Genomic DNA, 18,891 nt, shown 5'->3' on the forward strand with positions numbered 1-18,891 from the left:
AGGGAAGCAAGGAGAGAAGGCGGCACCTGGCAGGCCAGCCAGGCTCCTCCCACAGCACCCAAGTAGCCCAACAATAAACCTCTAACGGAATGCTTGACCAGAAGGGCACCAAGGCAATGATATCCCCGGAGGTCCCAACAAAGCTCCAGGTGTGTCTTCAGCTAGAAAGCTCAGAAAGCGTTGCTCTGATCACCTGTGGCAAATAACCTAATCTACCTCTAGAACGTTCGCGTATGCAGTTCCCGGGGAGGGAGGTAAGATTTACCATTATACAGTCACATAGAAAATATTTATTAGGACACTATTCATTATACATGGAAAAAAGGATAAAGTTTTCCTGTCTTATCTATGCTGCTGGGTCAGCAGCAACCCTGCGGCCAGAATGAGACTGGGTCCCGGTCCCAGCCCCCATGGCGGCAGGGTTCTGTGGGGCGGGGGAGGAAGGTAGGTGAGGAGGCCCTGCCTATGTGAATTCAACAAGGGGTTAAAAAGCAGTCTACTCCTGAAAGGACCAAAACAACACAAAAACTTTTTCCCTCCAAAGTAAAAATCAGTAGTTTCGCCATCATGCCTCCAACATTTAAAAGATAAAAATTTTGCGGAGGAAAACATAGATCCAAGCGGTGGGTTTTATGAAAAGAACCGCGAGCCAGGCAGGTGCTGGTTGAATGGCCACACGTTGCTCCTGCCCTTATTGTTGGTGCTCCTCTGGCACTGCTTGCAGCGCAAATATCTCTCGCACTGGTCCAGGATAAAGAGCTTGTTTGCAGACCTGAGGAGAGGCAAGGACAGGCGGTCATTATTAGGGGCTCCCTGAGTCCGTGCTGGGGCCTAGCTTAGAAGCCGGTGCCGGAGAAGTGATGCAGCAGAGAAGGCACATACCTACCATCTAGGAGCTTAATGCCTGCCTGTGAGGGCCCACCTGCCATCTCTCCCGTCCACACGGCTTCCTGCAGCTCACCCCAGCTTGGCATGTTCTGCTGTTGGCATGTCTGCTATTTCCAGTAAATATAAGACTTGGTGCCTTCACAACTGTCTGACCCCAGCGCTTCTCCCCAGCCCCACCCACCTAAACCCTCAGAAAAAACATAACTTGCCCAAGACCACACAGCCAGCAAACAGGTGTCTTCAAAGCTTTGCCATGTGGATACACTTTTATCTGTCAGGCTCTCGGGGGAAAGACAGCATTGAGAGGGAGAGCAGGCCATTAAGCTGCTGGTTAAGTTAAGCCCCAGCAGACAGTTAAGAGTAGACTTATAAGGTAAGTCTAGGAGTCCAGAGCCCTCTGGATGGTTAAGGGTAGGAGAGGGGGTGGAGACAAAGAGTAGGAGGACAAAAGGGGCTCAAAGCAGAGATGAAGGGATGGCAATAATTGATTTTGCATGTCAACAATTTTTCTTGATTATGCAGGACAGTCCCTGGTGTGTTCCCCTACCCTACCAACATTTCTACATGATTAGAATTCTGTAAAAAGGAGCATCAAGGACAGCCTTACAAGGTAAAAGAACAAATAATGTTAGCAGTGTTCAGGGGGGACCTACCTGGCTTGGTTTGGTGTTGGGATGGAGTATCATGTGCTAACTGCATTCATGGGAAGTTTGTTTTTGCTTCTGCTTTGTTTTTTTTTTTTTTTTTTTTTTTAACAGCAACCAATTCCTTCTTCCTAACCTGCTCCTGCTTGAGGCCCTGCCCACAACTTGGCTTCAGTCTTCAGGTAACAGGATTGCTCTGCCATGTCCCTGCTATGTCCCTGCCATATCCTGACACTCAAGGTTGTTTCCTATGTCTCCTCTATCCTTTATCACCACGTTGGCCAAGCAATCTTCCGAAATCCAGCAAAATCTCCCCAGCATTAATGTCACTGCCTTTTACCTGCTTTTCCCCAACATTAAGAAAATGCCCTGAGGGGCACCTGAGTGGCTCAGTCAGGTAAGCATCCAACTTCAGCTCAGGCCATGATCTCATGGTTCATGAGTTTAAGCCCCACATTAGGCTCTGCACTGGCAGTGGGTTCTCTCTTTCTTCCTCCCTCTCTGCCGCTCCCCCAGTCATGCTCTCTCACTCTCTCAAAGTAAACAAATAAATAAGCTTTAAAAAAAAAAAAAGGAAAATGCCTTGAAACCCCAGTGCCCCTTCGTCTTCTCTAAGCCAAACAACCCCACTTCTACTTTGGAACTTCATTGCTACATCATCCCTCTTAGTCCCATTGTAACAAAATATGGGTTCTACCCATTAGAAAGACAGGTAAGAGATGCCTTAAAAGAATATCTTGGAACAGAGTTACAAACCAAGACTTATTATGACAAATTTTAACTATGGTAAAAATTAGTTGATATGTGGGAATTTAAAATATTATTTTGGTATATTCAGGATTTAATAACATGTGACTACATAGGCTTGGTCTGTTCAAGTTTTAACATACTATGAAATCATACCTTACATTTGTAAAATATTTTCTTTTTTTTTAAGTGTAATGTTTTTCCATCTCTTTGTCTGATCACAAAATTCCTGTGTTAGCTATGTCATGCAGGTGTTTACTTTCTTCATCTTACAAATAAAAGACAAAAAGATTAGCTGCCTTTCCAAATTTAGTATTAATTCTCAAAGCCATGACTAGAGTCCTTGACTCTAGATTGTCAATCGGTAGCTGGGAAGAGGGGATATGGATATAATACATTTCAGGAACATGGTCTTGGGTTGGTTCTGTAACAGGCATTTCATTTTCCCAGTTGCCAATCTTACAACCCCTTGACTCTGCTCTTAAATGACCATTCTGTCAGACTTGGATGTGTCCAGATAGAAACTCCCTCTCCCTGTTTCCAGCTAGTTATTTCCAAGGAGAATTCCTACCCTCCCCCACCCCATGCTTCCCTACCCTCCACAATATGAAAATAAACTACCCTAAACAGAGACAAAAATTAGGGCAAATATGGCAAGCATATAACACACATCCCAGCATTCTCCAATCCCATATCCATAGCAGACATTTCGAATATATCACCACAGCATTTCCTACTGAACCCAGAATTCTTTTCTCCACCAGGTTCACTAGGTAGCCACTGCTAATCAATGGGAGTTGGCACTGGAAACCTGTGTGCCATCCCAGGATTCCAGGAAAGTAAAGAAGGAGTGGAGGGGGTTTCTCTGCAAAAAACTTCTGGTTCCAATTGGGTATTACCGCTGGAAAGCCTTCTCCTCCATGTCCCGCTGTTTCTTCATTGCGATGCTCCTTTCCCAGTCCTTCAGCAAGCTCTCGTTCATTCTCTTCACCCGCTCCATCTCAGCCTTTCTGTCTGCCAGGTGTCTGGAGATAACAGCAGAGTCTGGTTTTGTTCACAATCACAATACCAGGGAGGGCATGCACCCACCCTGGAAGCCCCATTCCTTTATGGTAGATTACCCAGAAGACATTCTGGTTTTGTTCACTACTCCTTGAAATACACTGAAAGGAATGAACATTGAGAAAAACACTAAAATATTATAGGTCTCAAATAGCTTAGTGGTCTGGGACCTTTCATCTTCAATTCTGGTTTAAATTAGCAAGATTGAAACCTTTTTCCAATGAACAAATTCAGCCTTTAAAGCCATTAATTTCCTTTGAAGCTAATTTAATCTGAAGAATCATCTCAAATGGATTTCCTCTACTTTAGGTTTCTTTCCTTTTATTCCAGTCACTCAGCTGTCAGTAATCAGCCCGAATTGCTACAGGCATGTTACAAGGCAAAGTAGACAGGAATACAAATGAATGGCTAGAAACAGGGAAAGAAACAGAAGTGACTAGGCAAAACAAAATGAAATCAAGAAAGTATGTAACATTGTGAAGAAGGTTCAGAAAAAAAAAAAAAGAGGAATGTCTGGTGAAAGTAAAGACATCAAAGAAGTAATTATGGTGTATCTCTCTTCAAGTACCATTTCCCAGAATTCCCAATGAAAAGTGTCTCTATTACTAGTCTCCAGACACGTAGCCACTGCTGTTGTGAATCATCTTAAACCTGGTTCAAATTATTTATATGTGTCTATTTGCCAGACTGAAACTCTTACCTTCAGTTCTCATTAAAGTCTAGAAAGGACTTCACTAAATGTGCAGGTTGATTTAGCCTGCTCTGCCAGGCTTTGTGTTACAGGCAGCCACTGCCACTAGGTGTCAGGACCCTCTGATAAAAATCAGTAATGGACTGTGTGCTGGTTTGCTTTTCCTAAAATAAACATGGCCGTTTTCCTCCAAGGAGCATTGAGCAATTCAGCTATTGTGTGGTCATTATAAAGATTAAATGAGATAATATACAGAAAGTACCAATGCCTATAACACAATGAGAGCTCAATGACTAAATGGTACCTATTATATATTTCTTTCATAACCTTTTTTTCCTTTTCATAGTGTTTTTTAATTGTAACACAAACCACATAAAGTTGACCATCTTAAAAAATTTTAAGAGTACAGATACATAGCATTAAGTACATTTGCATTGTTGTGCAACCAATATCCAGAACTTTTTTTTTTTTAATTTATTGTCAAGTTAGCTAACATACAGTATAAACAGTGTGCTCTTGGTTTTGGGAGTAGATTCCCATGATTCATCGCTTACATACAACAGCCAGTGCTTATCCTAACAAGTGCCCTCCTCAATGTCCATCACCCATCCCCCCCATCCCGGTTCCCCCAACAACCCTCAGTTTGTTCTCCACATTCAAGAGTCTCTTATGGTTAGCCTCCCTCTCTGTTTGAAAGTATTTTTTAAATAGTTCTATACTATTTTAAATAGTATAGAAACTCTATACTCATTAACCAACTTCTCATTTCTCCCTCCCCCTAGTGCCTAGAAAGCACTGTTCTACTTTTTCCATGAATTTGACCACTCTGATAACCTTATAGAAGTGGAATCATACAATATTTTGTATTGTATTATAATGACTGGCTTATTTTACTTAGCATAATGTCATCAACGTTCATCTGTGTTGTAGCATGTGTCATAATTTCCTTCCTTCTGAAGGCTGAGTAATATTCCATTGTATGCGCGTTAACACATTTTGTTTATTCATTCCTCTGTGGCCAGACATTTGGGTTGCTTCCCTTTCTTGGTTACTGAAGGCTGTGATGAACATGGGAGCGCAAATATCTCCTCAAGATCCTATTTTCAACTCCAGCAAAAAAAACTACTAGAACCGATAAATGAATTCAGTAAGGTCACAGGATACAAAATCAATGTAAAGAAATGTGTTGCATTTCTATACACTAATAACGAAGCACCAGAAAGAGCAATTAAGAAAATAAACCCATTTATAATTGTACCAAACTTAACCAAGGAGGTAGAAGATCTGTGCTCTGAAAACTATAAAACACTGATGAATGAAATTGAAAATGATACAAACAGGGGCTCCTGGGTGGCTCAGTAGGTTGAGCATCTGACTTTGGCTTGGGTCATGATCTTGCGGTTTGTGAGTTCGAGCCCCGCATCGGGCTCTGTGCTGACAGCTCAGAGCCTGGATCCTACTTTGGATTCTGTGTCCCCCTGTCTCTCTGCCCACCCCTGCTTGTGCTCTCTCTCCTTCAAAAATTAATAAAAAAATTTTTTTTAAGAAAATGATACAGGACTAGGCGGCAAGATGGCGGCTTAGGAGGACGCTGGGCTCACCGCACGTCCTGCTGATCACTTAGATTCCATCTACACCTGCCTAAATAACCCAGAAAACCGCCAGAGGATTAGCAGAACTGAGTCGCCGGAGCCAAACGCAGACGAGAGGCCCACGGAAGAGGGTAGGAAGGGCGGCGAGGCGGTGCGCGCTCCACGGACTGGCGGGAGGGAGCCGGGGCCGAGGGGCGGCTCGCCGGCCAGGCAGAGCCCCCGAGTCGGGCTTGCAAAAGCGGAGGGGCCGGGCGGACTGTGTTCCGACAGCAAGCGCAACTTAGAGTCTGGGAGTTCAGAAATTAACAGCTCTGCTCGGAAAGCGGGAAGGCTGGAGGACAAAGGGAGGGAGAGCTGCTGAGCCCCCTGACAACAGAGCTCAGTTTGGTGGGGAACAAAGGCGCTCGCCAGCGCCATTTCCCCCGCCCATCCCCCAGCCGAAATCCCAAAGGGAACCGGTTCCTGCCAGGGAACTTGCTCGCTCCGCGCAAACACCCAACTCTGCGCTTCTGCGGAGCCAAACCTCCGGCAGCGGATCTGACTCCCTCCCGCTGCCACAGGGCCCCTCCTGAAGTGGATCACCTAAGGAGAAGCGATCTAAGCCTGCCCCTCCTGCCCCCGAGCACCTTGCCTACCCACCCCAGCTAATACGCCAGATCCCCAGCATCACAAGCCTGGCAGGGTGCAAGTAGCCCAGACGAGCCACACCACCCCACAGTGAATCCCGCCCCTAGGAGAGGGGAAGAGAAGGCACACACCAGTCTGACTGTGGCCCCAGCGGTGGGCTGGGGGCAGACATCAGGTCTGACTGCGGCCCCGCCCACCAACTCCAGGTATACACCACAGCACAGGGGAAGTGCCCTGCAGGTCCTCACCACGCCAGGGACTATCCAAAATGACCAAGCGGAAGAACTCCCCTCAGAAGAATCTCCAGGAAATAACAACAGCTAATGAGCTGATCAAAAAGGATTTAAATAATATAACAGAAAGTGAATTTAGAATAATAGTCATAAAATTAATCGCTGGGCTTGAAAACAGTATACAGGACAGCAGAGAATCTCTTGCTACAGAGATCAAGGGACTAAGGAACAGTCACGAGGAGCTGAAAAACGCTTTAAACGAAATGCATAACAAAATGGAAACCACCACAGCTCGGCTTGAAGAGGCAGAGGAGAGAATAGGTGAACTAGAAGATAAAGTTATGGAAAAAGAGGAAGCTGAGAAAAAGAGAGATAAAAAAATCCAGGAGTATGAGGGGAAAATTAGAGAATTAAGTGATACACTAAAAAGAAATAATATACGCATAATTGGTATCCCAGAGGAGGAAGAGAGAGGGAAAGGTGCTGAAGGGGTACTTGAAGAAATCATAGCTGAGAACTTCCCTGAACTGGGGAAGGAAAAAGGCATTGAAATCCAAGAGGCACAGAGAACTCCCTTCAGACGTAACTTGAATCGATCTTCTGCACGACATATCATAGTGAAACTGGCAAAATACAAGGATAAAGAGAAAATTCTGAAAGCAGCAAGGGGTAAACGTGCCCTCACATATAAAGGGAGACCTATAAGACTCGTGACTGATCTCTCTTTTGAAACTTGGCAGGCCAGAAAGAATTGGCAAGAGATTTTCAGGGTGCTAGACAGAAAAAATATGCAGCCAAGAATCCTTTATCCAGCAAGTCTGTCATTTAGAATAGAAGGAGAGATAAAGGTCTTCCCAAACAAACAAAAACTGAAGGAATTTGTCACCACTAAACCAGCCCTACAAGAGATCCTAAGGGGGACCCTGTGAGACAAAGTCCCAGAGACATCACTATAAGCATAAAACATACAGACATCACAATGACTCTAAACCCGTATCTTTCTATAATAACACTGAATGTAAATGGATTAAATGCGCCAACCAAAAGACATAGGGTATCAGAATGGATAAAAAAACAAGACCCATCTATTTGCTGTCTACAAGAGACTCATTTTAGACCTGAGGACACCTTTAGATTGAGAGTGAGGGGATGGAGAACTATTTATCATGCGACTGGAAGCCAAAAGAAAGCTGGAGTAGCCATACTTATATCAGACAAACTAGACTTTAAATTAAAGGCTGTAACAAGAGATGAAGAAGGACATTATATAATAGTTACAGGGTCTATCCATCAGGAAGAGCTAACAATTATCAATGTCTATGCACCGAATACCGGAGCCCCCAAATATATAAAACAATTACTCATAAACATAAGCAACCTTATTGATAAGAATGTGGTAATTGCAGGGGACTTTAATACACCACTTACAGAAATGGATAGATCATCTAGACACACGGTCAATAAAGAAACAAGGGCCCTGAATGAGACATTGGATCAGATGGACTTGACAGATATATTTAGAACTCTGCATCCCAAAGCAACAGAATATACTTTCTTCTCGAGTGCACATGGAACATTCTCCAAGATAGATCATATACTGGGTCACAAAACAGCCCTTCATAAGTTTACAAGAATTGAAATTATACCATGCTTACTTTCAGACCACAATGCCATGAAGCTTGAAATCAACCACAGGAAAAAGTCTGGAAAACCTCCAAAAGCATGGAGGTTAAAGAACACCCTACTAACGAATGAGTGGGTCAACCAGGCAATTAGAGAAGAAATTAAAAAATATATGGAAACAAACGAAAATGAAAATACAACAATCCAAACGCTTTGGGACGCAGCAAAGGCAGTCCTGAGAGGAAAATACATTGCAATCCAGGCCTATCTCAAGAAACAAGAAAAATCCCAAATACAAAATCTAACAGCACACCTAAAGGAACTAGAAGCAGAACAGCAAAGGCAGCCTAAGCCCAGCAGAAGAAGAGAAATAATAAAGATCAGAGCAGAAATAAACAATATAGAAACTAAAAAAACTGTAGAGCAGATCAACGAAACCAAGAGTTGGTTTTTTGAAAAAATAAACAAAATTGACAAACCTCTAGCCAGGCTTCTCAAAAAGAAAAGGGAGATGACCCAAATAGATAAAATCATGAATGAAAATGGAATTATTACAACCAATCCCTCAGAGATACAAACAATTATCAGGGAATACTATGAAAACTTATATGCCAACAAATTGGACAACCTGGAAGAAATGGACGAATTCCTGAACACCCACACGCTTCCAAAACTCAATCAGGAGGAAATAGAAAGCTTGAACAGACCCATAACCAGCGAAGAAATTGAATCGGTTATCAAAAATCTCCCAACAAATAAGAGTCCAGGACCAGATGGCTTCCCAGGGGAGTTCTACCAGACGTTTAAAGCAGAGATAATACCTATCCTTCTCAAGCTATTCCAAGAAATAGAAAGGGAAGGAAAACTTCCAGACTCATTCTATGAAGCCAGTATTACTTTGATTCCTAAACCAGACAGAGACCCAGTAAAAAAAGAGAACTACAGGCCAATATCCCTGATGAATATGGATGCAAAAATTCTCAATAAGATACTAGCAAATCGAATTCAACGGCATATAAAAAGAATTATTCACCATGATCAAGTGGGATTCATTCCTGGGATGCAGGGCTGGTTCAACATTCGCAAATCAATCAACGTGATACATCACATTAACAAAAAAAGAGAGAAGAACCATATGATCCTGTCAATCGATGCAGAAAAGGCCTTCGACAAAATCCAGCACCCTTTCTTAATAAAAACCCTTGAGAAAGTCGGGATAGAAGGAACATACTTAAAGATCATAAAAGCCATTTATGAAAAGCCCACAGCTAACATCATCCTCAACGGGGAAAAACTGAAAGCTTTTTCCCTGAGATCAGGAACACGACAAGGATGCCCACTCTCACCGCTGCTGTTTAACATAGTGCTGGAAGTTCTAGCATCAGCAATCAGACAACAAAAGGAAATCAAAGGCATCAAAATTGGCAAAGATGAAGTCAAGCTTTCGCTTTTTGCAGATGACATGATATTATACATGGAAAATCCGATAGACTCCACCAAAAGTCTGCTAGAACTGATACAGGAATTCAGCAAAGTTGCAGGATACAAAATCAATGTACAGAAATCAGTTGCATTCTTATACACTAACAATGAAGCAACAGAAAGACAAATAAAGAAACTGATCCCATTCACAATTGCACCAAGAAGCATAAAATACCTAGGAATAAATCTAACCAAAGATGTAAAGGATCTGTATGCTGAAAACTATAGAAAGCTTCTGAAGGAAATTGAAGAAGATTTAAAGAAATGGAAAGACATTCCCTGCTCATGGATTGGAAAAATAAATATTGTCAAAATGTCAATACTACCCAAAGCTATCTACACATTCAATGCAATCCCAATCAAAATTGCACCAGCATTCTTCTCGAAACTAGAACAAGCAATCCTAAAATTCATATGGAACCACAAAAGGCCCCGAATAGCCAAAGGAATTTTGAAGAAGAAGACCAAAGCAGGAGGCATCACAATCCCAGACTTTAGCCTCTACTACAAAGCTGTCATCATCAAGACAGCATGGTATTGGCACCAAAACAGACACATAGACCAATGGAATAGAATAGAAACCCCAGAACTAGACCCACAAACGTATGGCCAACTCATCTTTGACAAAGCAGGAAAGAACATCCAATGGAAAAAAGACAGTCTCTTTAACAAATGGTGCTGGGAGAACTGGACAGCAACATGCAGAAGGTTGAAACTAGACCATTTTCTCACACCATTCACAAAAATAAACTCAAAATGGATAAAGGACCTAAATGTGAGACAGGAAACCATCAAAACCTTAGAGGAGAAAGCAGGAAAAGACCTCTCTGACCTCAGCCGTAGCAATCTCTTACTCGACACATCCCCAAAGGCAAGGGAATTAAAAGCAAAAGTGAATTACTGGGACCTTATGAAGATAAAAAGCTTCTGCACAGCAAAGGAAACAACCAACAAAACTAAAAGGCAACCAACGGAATGGGAAAAGATATTCGCAAATGACATATCGGACAAAGGGCTAGTATCCAAAATCTATAAAGAGCTCACCAAACTCCACACCCGAAAAACAAATAACCCAGTGAAGAAATGGGCAGAAAACATGAATAGACACTTCTCTCAAGAAGACATCCGGATGGCCAACAGGCACATGAAAAGATGTTCAGCGTCGCCCCTTATCAGGGAAATACAAATCAAAACCACACTCAGGTATCACCTCACGCCAGTCAGAGTGGCCAAAATGAACAAATCAGGAGACTCTAGATGCTGGAGAGGATGTGGAGAAACGGGAACCCTCTTGCACTGTTGGTGGGAATGCAAATTGGTGCAGCCGCTCTGGAAAGCAGTGTGGAGGTTCCTCAGAAAATTAAAAATAGACCTACCCTATGACCCAGCAATAGCACTGCTAGGAATTTATCCAAGGGATACAGGAGCACTGATGCATAGGGCCACTTGTACACCAATGTTCATAGCAGCACTCTCAACAATAGCCAAATTATGGAAAGAGCCTAAATGTCCATCAACTGATGAATGGATAAAGAAATTGTGGTTTATATACACAATGGAATATTACATGGCAATGAGAAAAAATGAAATATGGCCTTTTGTAGCAACGTGGATGGAACTGGAGAGTGTGATGCTAAGTGAAATAAGCCATACAGAGAAAGACAGATACCATATGGTCTCACTCTTATGTGGATCCTGAGAAACTTAACAGGAACCCATGGGGGAGGGGAAGGGAAAAAAAAAAAAAAAAAGAGGTTAGAATGGGAGAGAGCCAAAGCATAAGAGACTGTTAAAAACTGAGAACAAACTGAGGGTTGATGGGGGGTGGGAGGGAGGAGAGGGTGGGTGATGGGTATTGAGGAGGGCACCTTTTGGGATGAGCACTGGGTGTTGTATGGAAACCAATTTGTCAATAAATTTCAGAAAAAAAAAAAAAAAAAAAAAAAAAAAAGAAAATGATACAAACAAATGGAAAGACAGTCCATGCTCATGGACTGGAAGAACAAATATTGTTAAAATGTTCATATACCCAAATCAGTCTATAGATTTAATGAAATCCCTATCAAAATACCAAAAGCATTTTTCACAGAACTAGAACAAATAATACTAAAATTTGTATGGAAACACAAAAGGCCTCAAATAGCCAAAGCAATCTTGAAAGAAAAAAAAAATCCCAAACCTGGAGGCATCACAATTCCAGACTTCAAGTCATATTACAAAGCTGTAGTGATCAAAACAGTATTGTACTGGCACAAAAAATAGACACAGAGATAGATTAATGGAATAGAATAGAATGACCAGAAATAAACCCACAAGTGTGTGGTCAATTAAACTTCAACAAAGCAGGAAAGAACATTCAATGGGAAAAAGTCTCTTTGACAAATGGTATTGGGAAAACTGGACAGCGACATACAGAAGAATGAACCTGGACCACTTTCTTACATCATACACAAAAATAAACTCAAAATGGATTAAAGACCTAAACATGAGACTTGAAACCATAAAAATCCCATAAGAGAGCATAGGCAGTAATATTCTGACATCGGCCATGACATCTTTTTAGATATGTCTCCTGGGGCAAGGGAAACAAAAGCAAAAATAAACTATTGGGACCATATCAAAATAAAAAATATATAAAGAACTTCTACAACTCAACACCAAAAAAACAAATAATCCAAGTAAAAACTGGGCAGAGGATCTGAACAGATATTTCTCCAAAGAAGACATAAAGATGGCCAACAGATAGATAAAAAGATGCTCAACATCATTCATCAGCAGGGAAATGCAAATCAAAACCACAATGAGCCATCACCTCACACCTGTCAGAATGGCTAAAATCAAAAACACAAGAAACAAGTGTTGGTGACAATGTGGAGGAAAAGGAACCCTCATGCACAGTTGGTGGGAATGCAAATTGGTGCAGCCACTGTGGAAGACAATATGAAGGTTCCTCAAAAAATTAAAAATAAAACTACCCTACAATCCAGTAATCGCATTACTGGGTATTTACCCAAAGAATATAAAAACACTACTTTGAAGGGATATATGCACCTCTATGTTTACTGTAGTGTTATTTACAATAGCCAAATTATGGAAACAGTCCAGGCATCCATCAATAGGTGAATGGATAAAGATGTGATGTGTGTGTGTGTGTGTGTGTGTGTGTGTATACATATATACACATACAATGGATGTTATTCAGCCATAAAAAAGAATGAGACCTTGCCATTTGCAACAACACAGATACGTCTAGAGGTTATAATGCTAAGCAAAATAAGCTAGTCAGAGAAAGACAAATACCAGATGACTTCTCTCATATGTGGAATTTAAGAACCAAAACAAACAAAAAAAGGGGGGATAAAGAGAAAACAAAAAACAGACTCTTAACTATAGAGAACAAACAGGTGGTTACCAGAGGGAGGTGGATGGGGTATGGGTGAAATAGGTAAAAGGGATTAAGAGTACACTTACCTTGATAAGCAATGAGTAATGCATGGAATTATTGAATCACTATATCGTACATCTAAAACGTACAATGTTATATTACACTATATGTTATGTATAACATTTCATGTTAACTATACTGGAGTGAAAATAAAATAATTTTTTAATTTTCTAAAAAGGATCCTGCTTTCAATTCTTTTAGATATATACGCAGAAGTGGAATTGTTGAATCATATGGTAATTCTATTTTTAATTTTTTGAGTAACTGCCATGCTGTTTTCCATAGCGGCTGCACCATTTTACATTCTCATCAATTGTGCCCGGGGTTTCTATTTCTCCACATCCTTACCAACACCTACTATTTTCTGGGTTTTGATAGGAGCCATCCTAACGAATATGACCCTAGTATCTTTCTCTTTTTTCTTTAGTTTTAGTTTTTGCGTTTGTTTTTGCTTGCCTCAGTTTTCTTTATCTTTCCTTTTTACATCATAATTGCATCTTAATGGTTTTGTCTACTACTGAATCGACAGTTTTCTTCCTTTCTAATCTTTTGCATAGTCTAAAAGAAGTACTTGTTAAATGTTTCATGGTGCATGTGGTATAAGAAAAATCTATAATTATTCTTGATTTGGACATTTCACAAGACAATCAAAGCACAGATTTTATAATACAAAATACATGATAGCACATTTTATCTTTGCATTTGTGAAACCTTAAGATGTTATTCTGCAAACATATGTTTTCTTTGCATAAAGCCCTAGGGGGAAGAAAAGATAGCCATCTCACCTGTATACGTTACAGTGATATATAGATCTTAAACAGTGTAAGATTTTTTCTTCCATCTACATAAATGAGTTGCAAGGAGAAAAATGAACAATTTGCTAACTGCTTACTTCATTCAGACTGTCATAGACTTGGCCTCCAGGATGGATATGTGATTGGAATTAAATTATTAAATTGTGTAATACAAAACACAGCTACATTTGCAATCTCACCATCCTACTTTGCTACCTTTATTCACTGGAGTTGATTTTGCTACCTTTATTCACTGGAGTGGAGAATCCCTGTCTCTCAGGTCTAGATAAGTAAATATTCAGTAAAACATGAAACACTTCTTAGCTTGGAGAGGCACACATTTAGTTAAAAGCTAAATGACATCTATTCCAAACAGTACAAACAATGACAGCTGACAGCCGAATAAGGCTGACCTGCCCACGGTTCAGAAAGTGGAAACAATGTGTTAGTAAGCAGCTATCTCACTGTGGCTTTGATTTGCATTTCCCTAATGATTAGTGATGTCGAGCAGCTTTTCAAAAGCTTTTTGGCTATAATTGTATTCTTTTTAAAAGGATAGTTTAAAAATTCAGTTTAATTTAGATGCTAAGAAAGTGAGAAAATGAAGTGGGGCTACAGGGGAGGCAAACTTGGATTCCCACAAGACTGCTGTTGGAAGCAAATTGCCATACCTTTTTAGAAAGCAAACTGTCAGTATCTGGTGATATTTAAAATGTGCCATACGCTGGCATCCAGCAATTCCACTTTTAGGATTTTATCCAATGGAAACAAAAGAACCAGTATGAAGATATATATTAAAAATGTTTAATGCAAAATTGTTGTAATAGCAAACCATCTGGAAACAGAGTGAATGTTCATCAATAATGCAAAAGTTAAATTATAGCAATCCATATTATAGATATCATGCTGTTTTTGAAGAAGAATGAATTTTGTTTCTATGTACTGATCTGAACATGAATTAATGATGCATTATTAGGTTAAAGAAAGATTGGGCTGCAGAGTAATGTATAAGATCTCACAGCTCTTATTTTCATTTACAAAAATGGAAGGAAAAAAATATGCATCTTATTTGAATATATTTGTAAAGAATAGAAAAAAATATAGAAGGCTAGGGGGAGATTATTAACTTTTTTTTTAATCTCTCCACCAATTGACTTTTTTTTTTAAAGTTTATTTATTTTCAGAGAGAGCAAGAGAGAGCATGCGGGAAAGGGCAGAGAGAAAGGGAGATAAAGAGAATCCCAAGCAGGCTCCCTACCATCAGTACAGAGCCCAACATGCAGCTCAAACTCAGACACCACGAGATCATGACCTGAGGCAAAATCAAGAGTCAGACACGTAACTGACTGAGTCACGCAGGCGCCCCACCAATTGACTTATTTTAATAAGCATAATTTGTTATATTTTTTATAAACAAAAGCAGAAGAGTTTAAAGAAAAAGAAGTAAAAATACTTTAGCAGGCCTGTTTGTTTCATAGTGACTAAATGATCCCCTCTGAAAGAAAGTGACCCTCTACTTGCCGTAGGAGGGCCTCAGATGACATCCTGAGATGGACCAGAGACAGGGAAGTTGGAAAAGAAAAGTGAGAGAATATGGAATAACTAGTAAAGGATATAGAAACAGGAGACAAGGACCTGACCCCTACAGAAAAGGGGGTCTGGGACCAGAGCTTCAACAAGAGAGATAACCAATTAAAGACCTCAGTTCATATTTGTTCAGAGCTTTGCGGTTACCAAAAACGTTCTCAAATACATACTCATATAATTCTCACAGTAAGGAGAGGTAGGGCAGGTATATTATCCTTATGTTTCATGTGAGGAAAAGAGGGCCCAAAGAACCCTGTGTGTGTGTGATTTGGCCCAGGTCATGGAGCTTGGAAGTGGACAGAGTTTAACATCACTCATCATCAGAGAAATGCAAATCACAACCACAATGAGTAATCACTTTATACCAGTTAGAATGGCTAAAATCAAAATGACAACAAACAACAGGTGCTGGTGAGGATGTGGAGACAAAGGAACCCTTGTGCAGTGCACTGTTGGTGGGAATACAAACTGGTGCAGCCACTATGGAAAACAGTATGGAGCTTCCTCAAAGAGTTAAAAATAGAACTACCACAGGATCCAGTAATTCCACCTTTGGGTATTCACCCAAAGAAAATGAAAACGCTAATTCAAAAATATATATGCACCCCTAAATTTATTGCAGCATCATTTATAATAACCAATATGTGGATGCATCCAAGCATCCATCAATAGATGAATGGATAAGAAAAATGTGGTGTATATATACACACACACACATACACACACACCGTGAAATATTACACTGCCATAAAAAAGGATGAGATTGTGTCATTTGAGATGACATGGATGGACCCAAGGAGTTTTATGCTAAATGAAATAACAAGTCAGACTGAGAAAGACAAATACCATATGATTCTACTCATGAGTGGAATCTAAAAAAAAAAAATGAATAAACAAACAAAAAAGCAGAATCAGCTCTATAAATAGAGAGAACAAACTGAAGGTTGCCAGAGGGAAGGGTGGGGGGGTGGATGATCAGGCAAAATGGGTGAAGGTGAGTGGGAGATACAGGCTTCCAGTTATGGAATGGTAAGTCATGGGAATAAAAGGCAGAGCATAAGGAATACAGGCAATGATATTGTACTAGCAATGTAACAGGAAAAATGGTAGCTACACCTGTGGTCAACATAATGTATAAACTCATCAAATCAAAAAAGAAAAGAAGGAAAGGAAAGAAGGGAAAGGGAAGGAAAAGAAAAGGAAAAGAAAGAAACTGGGTGTTTGATGTTTGAATTTAAAGGTATTTGCATTGATAAGGCATAAAGTCCTCCTCTGCCTACGTGGCCACCTTCACCATCCCTCACCAGCCGTCATCAGTGCAGCTTACTACATGAACAGTTCTTAGGAGGAAGAGGGTTTATTGGAGAAACAACCCAAGTTTCATGTCTGTGTCTAGTTGAGAAAAATAGCTGCTTTGTGGCTCACACTGTATTTCCAACAAGTGGACAACTCTTTTAAGAAGTTGTACTGTAAAGGGAAGGAAAAATATGGAGAGGTAACTGGTGAGAGGGGTGGATCGAGACTGGTTGGTTGAGTTGTTGTTTTTTTTAATCAATAACCTTTCTTCATTGAGTGAATTGTGAGGACGAAACAAGATGAAGTTTGAAGGATAATATTTTGTACATAGTAACTCCTCAATGTGTTCACTATTATTATTGTTTCTGTGCTGTTGTAGGAGAAGGAGAGAAAGAGAAGGGGAATGTGGAGAGGGGAGCAGGAGAGGAGGAGGAGGAAGAAAGACCTGGGGTCCCTTACTCTTTTTGTGTCCTCTGAAGCAGCTGCAAATCCTGCTTCTGGCCCACCAGGTGCTGCAGGATGGTTCTTCTTTTCTGGCTAGCAGCGGTCTCCATCTGGTGCTTCATGTATTTCTGGTCTCGCTTTCGCTTTTGCACCATCATTTCACTCTCATCCTTAGCAAAGATGGGTTCACAAGGCTCTGGCTCAAACGTGGACATTTGCATGGATTTATTCTTTATCTGAAACAGGGACACATATAATACAGATCAGAATGATACCAGGCAATAAACCTTACACACAACAGTGTAGCATAGTAAAATACCAGTCCCTTAGAGGCAGGAACAAGGGCTGCAAAAACCACCAAATGGGTAACACACAAGGCTACAGTTTTTATACGTATTTTTAGAATGCTACTACAGAACTGCAGAACTTTGAAATAACAGTTGTCCCCTTACCTGTGCATCCAAAGCTCTCTTATAACACTGGGTGTCTTCCATCTTATCTCTGATGTATTTGGCTCTCTGTGCATCAAGTCTAGCAATTAAAGATAAGAGGAGGCGGGGGCGACGTTCGTTATTGTCTTCAGTAATACCGATTAACATCACTAAAATGTATTTAATAAGTATCAATAGGAGTGAGAGCCTGGTAAATAAAAAGTGGCATTTCTTTCTAGGAGCTTCCATTTTAAGAAAGAAAGGAGTAATTCAAATGCATAGGCTAGTGGACAATGTGTTGAATAGAGGACAGACAGGACAAGTGTAAGCAGAGGAATGACCATTTTGTCCAAATTCACTACCACTAAGACAGGTCCTCCTTCACCCTCCCACCACCCCCCCACTCCCCCCCCCCACCCCTGTGCTTTAAAAAACCGTGACAGGAAAGCAGGAAGTGTCTATTTCTTCTACAAAATGATTCACCATAAGACTCCTTTTTAAGAAAGTGATATTTCCCATTATACATTATGATTCTGTTATATGCAACCTAGAGGGAACCCATATGATCTATAAAGCGAGTATAATGGAACATAAACATTTTGTAGAAAAATAATTTTTCAGTCCCAAAAGCTAGCTTATTATTTGTTTTAGGAGTCTCCCTCACACTACAGTAGCCTCTTTAATTTCTCTCCTGACCTCAGTAGTAGAAGTGTGACTCGCCCTTAGGCAGGTTTGAACTCTGACCCTATCCCAGACCTCAGATTATCTGAACAATACCAATCAGATTCTCTTTCCTGAATATTCAGAATTGAGACTAACATTCATCCAGGTTTGAGCTGGAATAAAGATGATGTCTACCAAGGAGCTATGGGGGTGAGCAGAGGGAAGGATTCTTTACATGACTTTTTAGTCCTTGATTCTAGTCCTCTTAGATCCCCTCTCCCCCACATTCCGGGTTCCCCTGTGAGATACCAGTACTGACATTAAACCCCAGCTTTGACTTGAGATTGACTGGGAATAGCTGGGAATAGTGCTTGTTCAAGACAAGTCCCCTCCTTCATCTACCAGTATTAGTGATCACAAAACAATACAAAATGATTCTCTATAATTAGTTATAGATTGGTATCACTATAATGATAATTATAATAATGACAGCTTTTTTCATTTTTCTAATGAAATGTAATGCTGTGGTACTGGCTGCCAGCTGGGTTGGTTGGCTCAGTTGGTTATAGTTGTGCTAATGAAACTACCAATGCTGATTGACTCCCACATGGAAATAAGCTTCACGTGAAAATTCTGAACCCG

General features: G+C 40.6%; 1 protein-coding gene across 2 annotated transcripts in view; it reads right to left on the bottom strand.

Annotated features, from left to right (window-relative positions):
* Window positions 1-275: 275 nt before the first annotated feature.
* The window catches only part of CCDC81 (coiled-coil domain containing 81), a 43,706-nt gene continuing 25,090 nt past the window's right edge, over window positions 276-18,891 (bottom strand). For both annotated transcript variants that reach the window (XM_043579991.1, XM_043579992.1), the window contains 4 exons: window positions 17,608-17,686; window positions 17,171-17,391; window positions 3,179-3,304; window positions 276-772 (listed from right to left, as the gene is read on the bottom strand). In XM_043579991.1, the coding sequence (XP_043435926.1) occupies window positions 631-772; window positions 3,179-3,304; window positions 17,171-17,391; window positions 17,608-17,686 (568 nt within the window). In that variant the 3' untranslated portion in view covers window positions 276-630. The remainder of the gene's footprint in view (window positions 773-3,178; window positions 3,305-17,170; window positions 17,392-17,607; window positions 17,687-18,891) is intronic.

The sequence above is a fragment of the Prionailurus bengalensis genome, chromosome D1 (assembly GCF_016509475.1).
Source record: "Prionailurus bengalensis isolate Pbe53 chromosome D1, Fcat_Pben_1.1_paternal_pri, whole genome shotgun sequence".
NCBI classification, from domain to species: Eukaryota; Metazoa; Chordata; class Mammalia; order Carnivora; family Felidae; genus Prionailurus; species Prionailurus bengalensis.